General features: G+C 44.4%; 6 protein-coding genes across 7 annotated transcripts; 2 read left to right on the top strand and 4 right to left on the bottom strand.

The window, feature by feature from the left end:
- The first annotated feature begins 1,489 nt into the window (after positions 1-1,489).
- Positions 1,490-2,915, top strand: LOC108126134 (glycine, alanine and asparagine-rich protein). 2 transcript variants are annotated; one of them, XM_017242571.3, is made up of 2 exons: positions 1,490-1,571; positions 1,945-2,915. In XM_017242571.3, exons 1-2 carry the CDS (start codon positions 1,526-1,528, stop codon positions 2,898-2,900), a joined length of 1,002 nt encoding a protein of 333 aa, XP_017098060.2. In that variant the 5' UTR covers positions 1,490-1,525; the 3' UTR covers positions 2,901-2,915. The 2 variants fall into 2 exon arrangements, with proteins under 2 accessions (XP_017098060.2, XP_070136342.1); XM_070280241.1 differs by lacking the exon at positions 1,490-1,571 and adding an exon at positions 1,711-1,896.
- A 499-nt stretch (positions 2,916-3,414) lies between these two features.
- Positions 3,415-5,224, top strand: LOC108126274 (heat shock 70 kDa protein 14). The gene has a single exon (XM_017242778.3). The coding sequence runs from the start codon at positions 3,545-3,547 to the stop codon at positions 5,084-5,086; it is 1,542 nt and encodes a 513-aa protein (XP_017098267.2). The 5' UTR covers positions 3,415-3,544; the 3' UTR covers positions 5,087-5,224.
- A 6-nt stretch (positions 5,225-5,230) lies between these two features.
- Positions 5,231-9,275, bottom strand: Prim1 (DNA primase small subunit). The gene is made up of 3 exons (XM_017242779.3): positions 9,097-9,275; positions 6,478-6,650; positions 5,231-6,420 (listed from the first exon to the last, which is right to left on the bottom strand). The coding sequence occupies exons 2-3, from the start codon at positions 6,638-6,640 to the stop codon at positions 5,264-5,266; spliced, it is 1,320 nt and encodes a 439-aa protein (XP_017098268.2). The 5' UTR covers positions 6,641-6,650; positions 9,097-9,275; the 3' UTR covers positions 5,231-5,263.
- Positions 6,771-8,820, bottom strand: LOC108126277 (PHAF1 protein CG7083). The gene is made up of 2 exons (XM_017242780.3): positions 8,522-8,820; positions 6,771-8,463 (listed from the first exon to the last, which is right to left on the bottom strand). Exon 2 carries the CDS (start codon positions 8,455-8,457, stop codon positions 7,141-7,143), a length of 1,317 nt encoding a protein of 438 aa, XP_017098269.1. The 5' UTR covers positions 8,458-8,463; positions 8,522-8,820; the 3' UTR covers positions 6,771-7,140.
- Positions 9,276-9,329: 54 nt separating the features above from the next.
- Positions 9,330-10,565, bottom strand: Pex2 (peroxin 2). The gene is made up of 4 exons (XM_017242784.3): positions 10,427-10,565; positions 10,288-10,365; positions 9,798-10,229; positions 9,330-9,744 (listed from the first exon to the last, which is right to left on the bottom strand). The coding sequence occupies exons 1-4, from the start codon at positions 10,463-10,465 to the stop codon at positions 9,430-9,432; spliced, it is 864 nt and encodes a 287-aa protein (XP_017098273.2). The 5' UTR covers positions 10,466-10,565; the 3' UTR covers positions 9,330-9,429.
- Positions 10,566-11,225: 660 nt separating this feature from the next.
- Positions 11,226-12,996, bottom strand: Cpr66Cb (Cuticular protein 66Cb). The gene is made up of 3 exons (XM_017242788.3): positions 12,867-12,996; positions 12,003-12,230; positions 11,226-11,943 (listed from the first exon to the last, which is right to left on the bottom strand). The coding sequence occupies exons 1-3, from the start codon at positions 12,876-12,878 to the stop codon at positions 11,707-11,709; spliced, it is 477 nt and encodes a 158-aa protein (XP_017098277.1). The 5' UTR covers positions 12,879-12,996; the 3' UTR covers positions 11,226-11,706.
- Between the last annotated feature and the right edge of the window lie 3,242 nt (positions 12,997-16,238).

Raw genomic sequence — 16,238 nt, 5'->3', positions numbered from 1 at the left:
GCAATAATAATCCGATCATTGAGCGGAGTACCTTAAACGATTCGTAGACCGATTCTCCACAAATCTGCATCAAAATCTCAGAACATAATAATTTTTAGATTTTTTGTCAAAATTTCTGGAGGGTCCCCTTCAAAAATTCAAAAAAATGCTTGGAGCCCCTATATGGCCTCCAGCGATGGCTATATCTTTGGCAATAATAATCCGATCATTGAGCGGAGTACCTTAAACGATTCGTAGACCGATTCTCCACAAATCTGCATCAAAATCTCAGAACATAATAATTTTTAGATTTTTTGTTAAAATTTCTGGAGGGTCCCCTTCGAAAATCCCAAAAAATGCTTGGAGCCCCTATATGGCCTCCAGCGATGGCTATATCTTTGGCAATAATAATCCGATCATTGAGCGGAGTACCTTAAACGATTCGTGGATTGATTCTCCATAAATCTGCATCAAAATCTCAGAACATAATGATTTTTAGATTTTTTGTCAAAATTTCTGGAGGGTCCCCTTCGAAAATCCCAAAAAATGCTTGGAACCCTTATATGGCCTCCAGCGATGGCTATATCTTTGGCAATAATAATCCGATCATTGAGCGGAGTACCTTAAACGATTCGTGGATTGATTCTCCATAAATCTGCATCAAAATCTCAGAACATAATAATTTTTAAATTTTTTGTTAAAATTTCTGGAGGGTCCCCTTCGAAAATCCCAAAAAATGCTTGGAGCCCCTATATGGCCTCCAGCGATGGCTATATCTTTGGCAATAATAATCCGATCATTGAGAGGAGTACCTTAAATGATTCGTAGACCGATTCTTTATAAGTCGGCATCAATACCTTAAAAAAAATTTGGTTGGTGAACTTTTTCAAGGATCCCTTAATGAATTTTTAATTAATTCGAAAGTTAAAAATTGGATTATTCAAGTATATTTTTTGGAATATCTTACATAATTTTTCAATTAAAATTATTTTTTTCATTTTTATTTATTAAGCTTACCCAGACTTCCTTAGTTCATAATACATATATTAAAATTGCGCCTGAAAGTTAAGCCAGTCGAAGGCATAATCTCAGAAATGGTTTTCCCTGCATCGATGCTTCGCAGAGCCCGCTTAAAGATCCACTTTAAGTTCAATTACAAACTAGTGCAGCACATAAAATGCAAATTAAATTTTAAGCATTAGCAAACCGGAGGAGGCCGACCACTTTACACTGTCCGTTTTGAAAAACAAGCAGCGGCGTGCCAGCCGAGCATTAAAAGACGCCGCCGAAACTTGGGTCGCCGAGCTTCCTCGATGGGTGTAAAGGTGCCTGGGAGTAGCCAGCGGAGCAGCAGTGGGCAGACCCATTCCAAATAGCCCAAAGTATGAATATAATAACATGGCCATCATCAGTTAAATTTAAAAACCGCAACCAACTTTCCGCAACTCGAAAACACTTTCTGCTCCGCTGGCGACTTTGAAAGACTTATAAATGGGATATTTTCATCAAAAACGAAGCTCAATGCAGTTCCAGCAGCGCTAGCGAGATGCACGGCACTGGATTACGCTCTCTTCTCGGCCAGCTGGTGATAGGTGAGCCAGGACTACCATAAAAGAAAGGATAATGGATTTACGTGAACTCCATACATGAATTGGTGGAAATATACTTTAAAAAGTGAAAAAGATAAATAATAAACAAGTTAAAGTGTCATGTTTTCAAAAATAGACAGTTGAGACATTGAAACTTTAGTTCCTACTAGTGAAAGTATTTCCTATAAAAGTTCTCTAATGACGTGTTCTCTTAGAAAGTTCTTTCTAGCGAAGTGCATATTCATATTAAATAAAAACGATGAATAAATAAATTGAAAAAAAAAACAACTTTAAAGAAAAAGAATTACAACTAAAAGCTAAAGAAGGAGTACGAATTATTAAATTCAATACATATTTTATAATTACCCTTTTTTAGTGCTGCTCTTGACACAGGTCCTGGGACGGCTGCACAAGCGAAATGGCTATCATTATAGACCCCAGCAGCCACCGCCACTTCACCAGAACGGATACTTCGAGCCACATCACCCGGCTGTGGAGCCTCCGGAGCCGGAGAAGCCACAACACAGTTCAAAAAGTTACTACAGCCAATCTGGAAATGGAGGTGGATCCGGCAAAGGAGGAGGAGGCTACAGCATAGGCAGTGGACTCCGCTCCATAGCTCAAGGATCAGCAGATCAGGCTTACAGTGCTGTGGCCAATCAACATGCCGCTGCCAAGCAGGCGGCTTACATAGCCCAGAACACTCTGGCTCAGGCGGCTTCTCAGGCAGCAGCCACTGCGCAGGCGGCCCTGGTGGGAAAGCAGGTGGTTCTCCAGGAACTGGAGCAACAGGCAGCCGAGGCCCAGCGCTCCCTCTCGAGGGAGCTGGAGCAACTGAAGGCGGCCAAGATCTCCGCCAAGTTGGCCCAACAAACAGCCCAAGCCGCCCATCATCATATATCGGTTCTCACAGCAGCCGTGAATAATGCCAAATCCGTAGCGGAACAGGCGGAGCAAACTTCCACAGAGGTGAACAATCAGCTGGCCTCCCAGTCTACTATGGTGGGTCAGGCTAAGAACCGACTGGAGCAAGTGGAGGAGCAACTGCACCAGGCCAGAGTAGACTACGCGGCGACTAAGGAGTCTGCTTTGAAGGCGGCCAACTCGGCGGCAGCAGCCCAGGTTAACGCCTCAAAGGCGGCCCAACACGCCACGATTGGACTCCACGAGAGCACCAATCCCTCAGCTCATGGGCACGAGGGTCAAGAGCTTAGCGGAGAGGAGGAGTCTTATGACGACCACCTGGCCCCCAGTGGAGGGGGAGAAATATCTTTGGGTCATACAGCAGGTGGAGAGGAGATTACTGAGCATGTTAGAACTCCCTACAAGTGAGCTAATCTAAAAGGGTTGGTTGTTCTTTATAGTCTTTAAAATTATTTATGTAAATAAATCAATAAAGTCGAACTGACTTGGCTGTGAGTTGTCTGCTCAGTTCATTAAAAAATGTTACAAATGCTAAAGCTTTTAAAAATGTGGTTTCACAATAAGAAAACCTTTCGCTATATCATTTTATGCAACTCCTTTGAATGGTCAAAACTTTAAAAATCATTCGAACATTCAAAAACTAAATGAACCGCCATCTCTTCATCGATATTCGATTTATTGGGGTTTTCCAACACTCTTTCCAGCGAAGACACAACCCCGATGCACTTGCAAAATCAATCCATTTCAGAATATTGTTTCATTGTGTAAAATGGGCACTGCATTTCAATGAACCTTTTTTCTTCTTAAATAAACTTTTATTATGCTAATAATTTATAAAACAAATCGTCGCAAGCGAAGAAAAAAGAAAAGATGGGGCATAAAGTTAATAAACTCACGCAAAGTCCCACATCTCTATTAATTTACGTTACACAACACCGATTATAACACTACCGCGCGTGCAGGAAAAAAACGTGCGCTTTTACCTTTCATATCAATTTGTGTGATTTTCCCTAAATTTCGGTATTCCTGCTACCCAAAACACACCCAGAAAGATGTGGCCGCGGTTTGGCATCAAGATTGGAAACAGCACGCTGTGCATCGCTCACGTGCGAGAGGACGGCAAGGCGGATGTGATCGCCAACAAGCAGGGTGACCGCGTTTCGCAGGCCTGCCTCCTCTGGGACGGCGTCTCGGAGATCGAATGCGGCCTTACCGCCAAACAAAAGATGGCCACGAGACCCCGGCAAGCGGTAGCCCACAGTTTCCAGCTGCTGCAGCCCAAGGAACACCTCACGGAGGACAAGCTCTCGGGCGCCCTCAAGGAAATCCCCTGCGACTTTGACCAGGAAGAACTGGTCTTTCGCATGGAGCACACGGTGCCTTCGGAAAAGGAGGACCAGGACGATAAGGTTGTGACCAAGGACCTCAGTGCCTATCAGGTGACGGTAGAGCTGCTGCGTGCGGAGCTGGAATTGGCCCACCAATACCACACGGATGGGGAACAGGCGCCCATAGCCGTGCTCTCCATACCCAGCTACTATCCTCAAGACTCCTGCAAACTACTGGCTGACGCTGCCCAGTCTGCTGGTTTCCATGTGGCCCAAATCATATCTGAACCCACAGCCGCCGTTCTAGGCTACAGGATTGGAGAGGAGCAGGCGGAGCAGCGACGTCACGTTCTGACCATCAAGTGTGGTGGTCTCTACAGCGATTTCGCCTTCTACGCTGTTCAGGATGGACTATTTGTTCAACTGGCCACGTTTGGTCCCTATCCCATCGGGGGCCGCCAGTTCACCGAGGCTCTGGTCCAATTCATCTGCGAGGAGTTCCGCCGCAAGTACAAGCTAGACCCGCACGAGTCGCGGCGCTCCCTGGCCAAGATCCGCACCGCTGCCGCCAACTGCAAGCACATACTGACCACGCTGCCCTCTACGCAGCTGTACATTGACTCGCTCATGGACGGTGTGGACTTCAACGCCCAGATGTCGCGCGCCCGTTTCGAGAGCCTGATCCAGCCGGTCATCAACAGCCTCCTCCAGCAGTTGAGCGAATGCGTGGAGCAGGCGCAGAAGGAGCACCCTGGACTGAGTACCATTGATGACATCGTGCTCTTAGGAGCCACTATGCAGATCCCGAAGCTTCAGTCGGCCCTAGCCTCTCGATTCCCGGATGCCAAGCTGCACAACAGCCATTCTGCCGACGAGGTGGTGGCCATCGGCTGCGCACGCCAAGCCGTTTGCCTGCTGGATCCTCTAGAGCAGCAGCTCCACAAAGACGAAGATTGTGTGCTCGCCGAGGACGACCTCTACATTTGGCATGGAAACGATGAGGCCAACGCCAAGTTGGTCTTGGGAAGGGGAAGCGTGCTGCCCGCCAAGATCAGGATATCCCTGCCGCAGTCCGGGGAGGCCAACGGAGACGCAGGAGACAACGCGGCGGCGTCGTTCAAGCTGCGCACCGGGGAGAGCGAGATTCTGGCAAAGCTGCCCGAGACTACACAAGCCGAGGATGGGCTCTTCCAACTGGAAGTTGAGGTAGACGTGGACGACAAGGACGGCAACGTGGTGCCGCTGGTGCGACTTCGGTGCATGTGAGACGCGGAATATGAATCGTGCTCCGTCGCCTAGTCTATTTATTGTTGCTAGCCTAATGATTACGATACAAAAAAAATAACAAATAAATACGAAAGCTGCAATCAACGTTTTGTGCGAAAAAATAAAAAGTTGTCTCTATTCCATATCTGTTTATTATAATTACGTAACTCTACAAATCTAGAACTGAAGCCCAGTGGCCTTCAGGCCACGCTCCAGCTTCCGCAGGAACTCCTCGAACACCACCACGCCCTTGAACATGCTGGTTTTCTTGTGGTCCTTGATCCGGCTCTTGTCCTCCGGCGCCTCCATGTAGCTCTTGTTTTTGTCATCGAAGGCATTGATCTCGTGGAGCAACTGGGTGATCGTGGGAACTGTTGTGGGATCGAACTTTCCCACTGCACTCACGCTGAACGGCACACACACCTTTCCCGTGGACGGGTGGATGCAGAAGGGCGACTTCAGCAAGTGGTTGAATCCCCTGGTTACGTTGATGTCCAAGCGGGGATAGAGCAGCCCGAGCTGGACCTCTTGTACAATGTTTTTCAGCTTCCGGCTCCAGGCATTGGCGGTGGTGGTTCTCATTGAGTTGGAGTACTTCAGGAAGCTCTCCCACACAAGCCTGGAATGGGCTCCATCCTCTAGATTTTTTTGGAGATAGGATTCGAATTCTCCCCTTGCACCTTCGTCGTGAATCATGTTCAGAAGCTTGGTGACCCCTTTAGGCGTCCCGAACAGATTCTGATCCTCCAAAATAACCTCCTCGAACATGGGTTCCACAATCTTTAGGGCCCTCTTGATGCTGTGGTGCTGGCGGTCGCCCAGGGGAACTCTGGGTGAGTTGCTTCCACCAAAGCTCACGTAGGAAACGATGTTCAGGTACTCCGCCACCGAATAGCGACCCCGCCCGTCCAGATGCCGCGCCTGGTGGTCACAAACCCAGCAATGGATACCTCGTCGGCCGGAAAAGACCCACAGGATGTGCTCGAAGCCAAAGTCCTCTCGCAGAGCAACATCCAGGATGCGGGCAGCAAGCACCATGAACTTCCAGCACTTCAGGCACACCTCAGCTCCGGAGCAACAGGTGCGTACATCGTCGTAGTCGGTCATGTCGATGTCGAATACCAATTCTCTCTGAACGGGCACCAGTCCTCCAGGTATAGTTCGGTGCATTTTCGGTCTGGTGTGCATCACCGGGCCAATATCAATCTTGATGGGATTCCTCGAGCAGATTTCCTTCTCCAACTCTGCTTGGCTATCGAAGCACAGGTACCGAATGTAAATGTCGTCCATGAGGGTGAAAGAGATTTCACGATTACAGAAGACTCCATCCTCGGCTAATGAAAGTAAAGGTTAGTTTCTAAAGAGAATAGGGACGACATGGAGGCACTTACTCAGTCCGTAGGACAGCCAGCGGTAGAAGGGCTGATGGGGAAAGAGCCGTCTGTAGTACAAGGGCAGCATGTCTTGAAGAATTTCCGGATTAAAGGCAGGAACAGCGGCAGAAGGTTGCTGCGGCACCTGATTCTCCTGATCTGCGACTTGTTGTTCTGGCATTGTAATGGATCTAAAATATCACAGAAAGTGATGTTATCTATTAAAATATGTTATATTTACTTTGATAAATATTTAAAAGAATAAAGTAGAACCTCCTAAGCCCCCAACAAATTCCAAAGGGAGCATCATATTTGTCTTTTTTGAAACCTTAAAGTTATTTATTTTTTTGTTGATTTTTTCTTTTTCAAAGAGAGATACACTTTTGGAGCTTAGAGTACTGAAATATATATTAACGACATGCAGGGATTGAAATTACGAATTACTAATTAATTGTCAGTATATGTCGAAACAAATCAAATTAAAGAATCGAATCGATCTAACACAATGGAATACCGCAGAATGAACCTGGTCAGGGGGTTCGTCCGATGATTGGCTTAGATTATGATAGAAATCTACGTGTACCATGTATATATAATATATATGTTACTATATATCTGTCTAATTTATGCCTAGGTTAGATCATTGATGTAGCTTAAAGATTAGAACACGAAGGGCGACAACTATGCCACGGTAAGGCGGATGTCCTGCATCTTGTGCTGCTGCCAAGTGTGGGCCGGCTGCCGCGGAGGAGCCGTGTTATACAGCGTCACGGAGGCGATGTGATTGTTCGGCATCACCTCGAAGATCAGATCCTGGTAGCCGTAGCAGAAGGTTGAGCCAAAAGGATTCGCTGTGTTGGTCGAACTGGCTCTGTGGAGCACTACAGGTCGCTCCGAAGTTGCCAGTGAGCCGCTGATCTCGTCCCACTTTGTGTACGCGGTTATGTTGACATGGTCCTGTTTTGCGGGCGTCACCAAATCGTTACTACTTTCGATCGTTGTAGGATGGTCCGCCTGCAGCTGGAAATGGAACTCGCAGCGATGGTACATGTTGAAGTTGAAGTGGCCCGGATAGTTTGTGTGCAGGATGAACTTCTTGCAGGTCTGTGTGCGGGCATCGAACAGAACATCGATCCCCAGCGTAAAATAGTTAAAGAATATATCACTACGCTTGCTCTGGGCCTGCCGATTCACACTGGAGCTGTGAATCTTCATCTTGTCTTCGCTTTTGAAGAAAATCCGGTTGGGAGCACCCAGACTGGTGGCCACATCTTCGCAGCTGTCCCCAAAGAGAAGCTCCCTGGTAAAGCACTGCCGACGAGGCTCCAGAGCTCTTCCAGATCCCTCGGTAAAGAGTTTCAGCTTCAATCCCTTGGTGTGGCCATAGGATGTGCGAAGGACAGTAGCCGACTCCAAGTACATCTGGCGATGGTAGCAGGCCAGCGGGAGGGGTGGTGCTCTGTTTTCGGTGACATTACTGCCCGCATAAAGAGACATCTTAGAGACTACTGGTGAGGCGCCATTGAGGAACACCAGGGAACCCAGTCCGTGGGCGTAGCCCGAGTGCAGTTTACTGTCCACCGGGAAATAGAAGCTCAGGCCTCGGAAGTGGAGAGCAAAGAGCTGTTTTGCTGCATCGTAGACACCAGGATGCGTGGCTCCAAAGGAATGTTCTATCTGCTCGATGCTGGGCAGGACTTCAGGAGAATTGAAATAAACACCTCCGTAGCGGAGCTTCACCAGCTTCATGTTAAAGACCTCAATAGTCTTCAGACGCTGCAGCACAGGATCGAAGATCAGACGCACTCCATCCTGTGGCAGATTGATGATTATATCCACTCCCAGGGGATTCGTGTCCGAGTACAGGACCTGTACTCCTTTGATGATCCCCACCTGGGATTGAATTATGGAAATGGCCTGCGAGAAGTGCATCCCCAGGACAAACTCCCAGGCGTCGCATCCCAGCGAGTTCTCCGGCAGGATCTCCAAATCGAGCATCTTTTCCTGCAGTGTATGGGACGGGTTATTGTTTGTTTGCCTGTCAAGCGCCCACCTTACTGACCTTGATTTGCGAAATCAGCTGCTGGTGGCGAATTTATATCAACGAATATATACGCAGTTTGTTGCCAAGTAATTTGTGCTATATATTTGAACACTTTCTGTTTTTGTAATTGTTTGGCCTTTTGGTGTTCCTTCTAGTTTTTTGGGTTTGGCACTCAGTTACGCAATGCCTGACGAAATGTTTATTTGAATGGTTATTAAGCAATTTTTCGTGCTTTTTGCAAGCGTTTAACTGTGTTGTTTTCTTCTAAATTTCGGACAAAGGCAAAATGCGCAGCAGAGAAAATGAGATAATAACAAAGTCGCGGGCTTGCCAGACCGCCGCGTTCAGCTGATTTGCGAAATTGTAGAACCCTTTTGGGTGGGGCAATTGGCACTACCTTAACTACTATTATTATAAGCTATATAAAATTAAACATTCCTAAGACCATTAATGTATAAACAGCGGTTGCAGCTATTTTAACAAAGTAAATTATTTTTTAAGCCTGGTATGGCAGCACCGTCAAGCAGAGCAACAGCTGATGACTTATTTTCGCGCGCTTTTTTCACCTGGCCAAGGCTAAACTTCTAACTTACTTTCTGCTCGTCCTCGGATTGTTTTCAACTAGCCAGTAGTTTAAAGATACTCCACAATGCTTCCTATTCCACTTTTAAAGTTTTTTTGATTCAATAATACTTTAATTGAAACTAAAATCGCGATAAAATGAACAGCACTACTCAACGCGCGCCCCGATACAGCAATATGTGTTTGACAACTAATAACACTACTTTTGCTGCTCTTATCAACACTAAACAATAAAAATCCAAAATACTATAAAATATTTGCTTTTATTTCTTTCTTACAGCCCATTTTTAGCTTATCACTATAAAAGACATATAAAACCATCACTTGGGTATTAAATCCGTAGTTCATAGACTTTGGATTCCTTTCTCGGGACACGTTGCCCCACATACTGAGCAATTAAAACTTGCATCCGTTAAAATATTTGCGCTCAGGCAATAATAACAATAAATATGTCCACAGCCCATATGGTGGGGGAGAGTGGGTCTTTCCCCACAAAATGTACAGATGGTGTCCGCCGTCATCTTTGGAGAGAGGAGCTCTGCTTTACTACTACTTCCAGTTTCCAATTTCTTTCCGGATAACCCACCAAAGGTCCAGGCCTTCAGTAATCTCTGTAGCTTTCGAAAATTGATTATTGGCAGCACGAGACCAAGGATTTCCTGCAGAGAACAAAATTATTAAATTGTCGCATATTAATAAGTCCTTTCCTCACCATAAATCCTCCCCAGAGCAACTCGCGGGTCAGGTACTTGTAACCGATGTCCCTCCTTTGGTTGTTTCTCAGACTTATATAGTCCAGTCCCAAAAGGAAGTCAATTAAAGTGGGTTTTCTTCCAGTTTTCAGAAATCGAAAGTAGTTAAGTATGTTCAGCACTAAAGCACTGTTCTCTGCCCAGGAGATCATCTGACTAAACCATTCCACGCGCCTCGTTAATCGCCTTTCCTCCCAGCTCTTGATGTAGCCTGGAAGAACTGTCAAGGCGAAGTGGAGTACCAGCCGGGAGACGGTCAGTTTCTCGGCATCGTAGGCCAGGACCAGAAGCTGCTGGCCAAAGGTTGAACATCTCTTTCCAACGGAACCAAACCAAATGGCGGACTGAATCAACAAATCAAGCTCGGGCTGGATTTTGATAAATAAAACGGGCTAAGATGGAGAGGGAAGGTTAACATGTCCCATGCTCTAACATTGTCCTCATGCTTACTGAAATGGCTTGAAGATTTTCCAGGAGATTATCACGTATCAGGCGTGCGATGTCCTTGTTCAGATAAATTGCATCAATCTAAAATGTAAACACAAGTTTGGATTGTTTGTATCATAAATGATTATTATTTTGAACTCACCTGATTAACCCGAGGAACATACTTATTCTTCTCTATCATTTTGTTTATATTCCGTACCTTGGTTAACTCTTAATTGACATAGTTTTTTATTTATCTGTACTCTGCCCTTTCTTATCAAAAATGTGCAAGGAAGAAGTGCCAGATCGTAGACTTATAACAAAAACTAAAGCTGCCATATCAGTAAACAAAAGAGTGTCCAGAGCTGCCACCTAAACTTGCGAAAATTTATGTTATTATTCATAACGGTCTATTAAGTAGTTTTAAATAAATGATAATTTTTAAACATGAAAAGATAGGAGGAGAAGACCATCACAAAATGATGGTATTTAAGCTCCAAAGTTTGCTTAGATGGTTCAAAAAATGAATAAAAAATTATTCTTGTTTTAACAAAGCTAATAAAAAAAGTTTATTGCTTAGATAATCTTTAACATAATACTCTTACTTTACAAATTAACTGGGATCCGATTAGTTTTTAATTAAAAACTTATAAACTAATTAAAACTATCCTTCGTGACTTCATCTCAACGCCTATTGTAGAGTTTGGAGTTTTAGGAAGCACTTTCGGACAACTTTTCAAATACGACTTATGCAATTTCAATCAAAAACAAAACGCACAACTCGTTTGCAGTGGTTTGCGGAAAATGTGTCTAACGATGTCTTGTAATGGCACTTTATTGCCGTTTACGACTGCAACGCATAAACCAGTTGGCCGGGCAGGCCCAGACATTTGGTCATTTGTTTGAGGTGTACAAGTTCAATGATTGGCCCCCACCTGGTCAGCAGAAATTATGGTCAGTGGTCGGGTGAGTTTTGATTTTATAAAAAGTACATAATTCACACTTTATTACACAATTTACAATTCGTTCGATCTCTGCAACAAGTTTTACGAGAAGTCATAAGTATACATTACAGATTACAGATTAAAGTTTTAAGATTTAAGTTTAAAGATTACAGATTACAGTCGAGTGAATCGAGTAAATTCGTCTGAGCAGGCAGTGACTAAGGATCAGTTGAAAGCGGAAGAAACACGTAGAAGTTATTCGCTATCACAGAATAAAATACAATATACAAAATGTTAATGAAGTAGGCATGGCCCCGGGCTGCAAGAGTCTACACGGCCCGCGGTCCACAGTGTGTGCTGATGTCCTAATTACGAGATATGAAGCTGATTCCATGGTCGATCGTTTCTAATCCTTCTCCTTCCTCCTCCTCGCCGTCTTTCTCCTCCCTTCCTTCGACTGATGAGCAATTTGGCTAACTCTAGTGCACGGTGAGTCCTCTTAGTAGTGGTGCTCGTGCAGCTCCTCGTGGTGGTGCACAGGGGCGGTCTTGTGGACCACGGCGTTGAAGCCATTGTGCTTGTCGGCGGTGTAGTCCACGGTGCGGATGGAACCGTCGGGCTCCACCAGAGAGTACTGTCCCTTGACGGTGTCGCCGTCACGGGTCTCGTGCTGGGACTTGACATCGCCGGTGTGGAAGTCATTCACTCCGTACTTGAAGGCGTACTTGGGAGGAGCCTGGAGTGGAATATTATTAGATTCTCTTACTTATCTCTAACTGAATCCTGACAACTCACATAGTAGTCCACGTGCTCATCCTCGTGGGGGTGTACCTCGTAGTGTGGGGTCTCGTGGTGTCCATGCTCCTCGCCCAGGGAGATGCGCTCGATCTGGTGGTGTCCGTACTCATGGACAGGCTCCGGCTCGTGGTGGGCCAGGTGCTCGTAGCCGTGGCTCTCCTCGTAGTACTGGTGCTCTAGCGGATAGGCCAGACTGAGGCACAGGGCCGAGGCGAAGATCAGATACTAAAAGATAAGATAGGCAGGCGCATAATTAACAATGGAGCTCAGACATCGGCTAATTGTTTCCGTTAGCGAGTGGCGAAGTGGCCCTAACTTCCAACCAGCAAGAGCTGCAATTTGTGGTGGCCCCAAAGAGTGGGTGGAAAAGTAAGAGGGACCCTCCGCTGACTTGTAACTGTCGCTAACCATGTAATGGCTGCATCAAAGGCAAATATTTTTGTGGTTTTTCTTTCCTGCTGATTTTAATGAATTCAAAATGAAGTGTTTGCTGTGGTTGACTGACGCTTTTGTTTGGCTTTTAATTTAGTGGTTTCATTGTGGTTTAGTGGTTGCCTCAAAAGAGCGGGAGTGTGTCTTTAATATGCAAATATTTTGGTAAGTGGTTTGTGTTAATTAAAAGGATAAAGTTTCCTGAAACTCCTTAAGAAATATACTAAGATTAAAGCTAAAAAGCTTATATTAAACATCCAATTGTGTCCTGAAACTAATGTCCTTTATGTTTTGTAAACTTTTCACTTCATTTTAAATAAATCACTTGAGATCACTGTTTTGCTTGCCAACATCCTTAAGGATATCTTGTTTGGACAGTTCGTATTGAATTTGTTCACTCATTATCCTTAATCCTTGACTGCGGCTCACCTTGAAGGCCATGGTAGCACGGATTTAGTTTAGTTCGCGGCTAGTTTGGTTTTCACAAAACAAAGTTCGGCTTGTGGGATGACTGCACGCAACGACTTTCCACCACTGAATAATGTGGTTGCAACCAAAATGCGCCGCTTATATATGGTTAGGAAGAAAGTGAATCGACGGTGGTTCGGTGGATTGCTAGATCGGTGGACTCGTGGATTGGTTCAAGCTGCGAAGTGAGCGGTGCCCATAGTCTATCGAGCCGAATGTAAAACAGTTCAAATGCGGTTTTTGTTTTTGTACCTTGCCTCGTCTTGTTGTTTTTGCCATTGTTTGCCATTGTTTGGGGCTTGGATGTTTGCTGCCCTGGACAGGACTCTTTGTGTGTCATTAGTGACGCATGCGATGGCGTTGATAAGTCGTCATCGCTCTTTTGGCTCAGCCGAGCCATATTGCAACATGCCCCACTGACAGCTCCGTTCCGAAGCAGTTTGTTAATAATATTTTTGGTTTTCAACATTTTTTCTAGCCTATTTGCATTGCAGCTCTGAGTCTGCTCATTAAACGCAGTTTGACCCAAATTTCGGGTAGATGATTTTCGTGGCTGCTGCTGGGCAGCATTCAGCTTTTTGGGGCAACCTTCTATTGCGGCGTGCCTCCGGTTAATCGTTTACTTTTAATGCGCTGATTTTCGTAAAACCCAAATGGTAAATTGTGAATTGTGAATTGAAAAGAGGCTGCAGGCCGCCAACTGCCCCAATAAAAGCCAATTTTGTAATCTCAAATTGTTCGACATAAAACAGAAGTATCGCTCGCATGGGCTGGCCTGTACTTTAAGTCAAAGTTAAGTGCCACAATTGCATTTGTGGGGATAATGTACCAATTTTTGGGGTCTTACGTCAATTCTCCCTCGATTGGTTGGCGCTAATTAGGCAGCCAAGCGTGGAGTTTGGCGACTCGAGGGTTCTCACATCGAAGGTTAAGTCGTTCGTTTTGTTAACGCCATTAAAGTGACACAAAAGGTGTTTGGTTTAGTGTCTTAAAACAATGGTAAAGTAATGGTATATAATGGGTTTTAACTTGATTAAGTTTTATAATTAAAACTAAGACAAAAAGAGACATTTTTTTTCAACTAAATAGAGCTTTCCTTACAAAGTAGTTGCTCTATTTTATCGAACATTTTCCCATACACATCACACTCAAATTCCTGCCCATCATTCCACCTCCTTGAAATGATTCCCATCTCAGTAATCTAGTTCATCGAATCGTTGTTTGCCAATAACTCGAGAAATTATTTGAATTTCGTGCCGTTTGCAGCATCCACTTTGCATAGCCTCCGCCGCTTCACAGGCTTCGAAAGATGCAATGGATCGAATCAGACAACCTGAAACGAATGACATCGGGTTGATGTACTCTCCTAAATACAGACACAATTTTAATTGCTATATTATGGTCGACAACGCTTGACAACATTGCGAGAGAGACATGACAAACTGAAATGAAAAAGTGGTGGATAAAAACAAACATTTTTTCACGATGATTACCAATCCAATCCGCCACAAATCCCGAAGCACCACAAGAAATATGGCAAATAAAATAAATGCTTAATTATGGCCCACGATTTGGGGTCTACGTCTCCTGCTTCCCCATCTCTTTCTGCCAAATATAACTCTGTCTTTGTCTGCCTGTGGAGCGTTGGCGTTGCAGCAGGTGGAAAAAATAACGCAAGTCAACATGCCACACTCGACGCACAGCCAGAGTCGTCTTTGTGGCATTCCACGTTAATGCCTGGACTATATACTAGACTATATTTTGCTGCAACATTTGGAAATTTGACGCCAATTGAACTCGTGGTTGATACGTATTTTGTGTTTGATTTTTAAAGAAAGTTTATGAAAAATAAAAAATAAATAAAAAAAATATAAAGGACTTTTTATTGGTAATTAAAAGTATGTAATTTATCTAAGACTAATTAGGTATATTCTTCAGTTTGGAAGTGCATTCAAGTTCGGTGTTGGCATTCTTTGACACTTCCCCATTTTTGTTTTGTGATATGCAACATTTTTCGGCTGATTTCGTTGCTAGTTATCGCCTCAAAGTTTTCATTTTTATTTTTTTCTCATTTTTGCTTGCATTCAGCGTAATTGCACACAAAATTTTATTTTGTTTGCTCTTTGAAGCTGCTCTCCCTGTCGCACTCGCTGGATGGAGGGGCAGGTGTTAATTTTTTGGTTAGCCATAGTTTAGATTTGTTACATTTTGTTTTTTGCTTGGCCTGGCTTACTTTTACCCAGAGCTTTGGCCACTCAATCAATTCCCACTCACTCACAAAAGTGAAAAGTCAAAACGCGACGCGATTCGAGTGTTGTTGTTGGTAATGCGCATGCGCGGCGCGGCGAGCATGTAACAGCTGCTGCAGGTAAGCAGACCAAGCAATTACCTAGTAACTCATATTTACCGTTAGACATTTAGTACATGCATTAACTTGGCCAAATGCCGAAGTGCTCCTGTAGCTTCATACTGCTGGCGTACATTTGCGACATCGTCTCGGCCAGGCCAGACCAGACCAGACCAGGCCGAAAAATAAAACAAAGCTAATGGAAAAAAGTTGGCTACCTAAACCGAACGTTTGGCAAACAACTACCGAACAACAAAAACAATATGGCCAACTTTGACTTTTGTCTCATTGTTTCATATTTATTAGAGTCTGAACTGCGCCGGCTTACAGCCTAACAAGCCAGCGACGCGTGCATCTTTCCAAAATTGTTGTGGGAATTGAAGTGCTATTGCAGTAGCTCTTTTAATGGTTATCCTTTTATGCAGCCCTGGCTTATGCAACCGAAAAACAGTAGTTGTTACTTTATCTTCTGCGCTGCAGTGATTGAAAAAATAAGAAGGCAAACCTGAGCAGCACACAAGCACATAAAATATATTACATTTGTGTAGCCTAGCATCCCAACGCATTCAATTGCCGGCAATTTATATTAATTTATTTGAAGGCACTGCAAATAAAACACGAATTTACCGGGGAGTGGAGGCCTGTGCGGTTTGTGTGGCCGAAAGGAAAATGGCTAAAATATGCCGCTAATTGCCAGCGCACATTGAACTTAGCCAGTGGCAGGTTTCTGCAATTTATCTAATTTCAATCGTTTGCATCCGTCACACACTGCGTATGAGGAATGCTTGGTGATTTAAAGTCCTCTCAAAAAACCAGTTGTCACTATTAAGCCATCATCTTCTTTTAAAACTTTGATGGAAAGTTATGATAAGTCGATATTTGGCTTAAATACTAGTGGGGGTTTGATTAAAATGATTAAGTCCTAAAAATAGCCAAACTATTCTCTTTAATGTATTACTATTTCTTTTCAAACTGGCCTCTATTAG

This window comes from Drosophila bipectinata, chromosome 3L (genome assembly GCF_030179905.1).
Source record: "Drosophila bipectinata strain 14024-0381.07 chromosome 3L, DbipHiC1v2, whole genome shotgun sequence".
Lineage (NCBI taxonomy): Eukaryota > Metazoa > Arthropoda > Insecta > Diptera > Drosophilidae > Drosophila > Drosophila bipectinata.
The sequence above is the reverse complement of the archived record's forward strand: the minus strand, read 5'-3'. Positions and strand labels throughout refer to the sequence as shown.

Coding starts and splice junctions, on each gene's coding strand:
- LOC108126134 (XM_017242571.3), top strand. CDS start 1,526: ATGCACGGCACTGGATTACGCTCTCTTCTCGGCCAGCTGGTGATAG. Junction 1,572..1,944: donor TCTCGGCCAGCTGGTGATAG/GTGAGCCAGGAC, acceptor ACCCTTTTTTAG/TGCTGCTCTTGACACAGGTC.
- LOC108126274 (XM_017242778.3), top strand. CDS start 3,545: ATGTGGCCGCGGTTTGGCATCAAGATTGGAAACAGCACGCTGTGCATC.
- Prim1 (XM_017242779.3), bottom strand. CDS start 6,640: ATGCCAGAACAACAAGTCGCAGATCAGGAGAATCAGGTGCCGCAGCAA. Junction 6,421..6,477: donor CTGGCTGTCCTACGGACTGA/GTAAGTGCCTCC, acceptor TACTTTCATTAG/CCGAGGATGGAGTCTTCTGT.
- LOC108126277 (XM_017242780.3), bottom strand. CDS start 8,457: ATGCTCGATTTGGAGATCCTGCCGGAGAACTCGCTGGGATGCGACGCC.
- Pex2 (XM_017242784.3), bottom strand. CDS start 10,465: ATGATAGAGAAGAATAAGTATGTTCCTCGGGTTAATCAG. Junction 10,366..10,426: donor ATGTTCCTCGGGTTAATCAG/GTGAGTTCAAAA, acceptor TTTACATTTTAG/ATTGATGCAATTTATCTGAA. Junction 10,230..10,287: donor AAAATCTTCAAGCCATTTCA/GTAAGCATGAGG, acceptor TCTCCATCTTAG/CCCGTTTTATTTATCAAAAT.
- Cpr66Cb (XM_017242788.3), bottom strand. Junction 11,944..12,002: donor ATGAGCACGTGGACTACTAT/GTGAGTTGTCAG, acceptor ATTCCACTCCAG/GCTCCTCCCAAGTACGCCTT.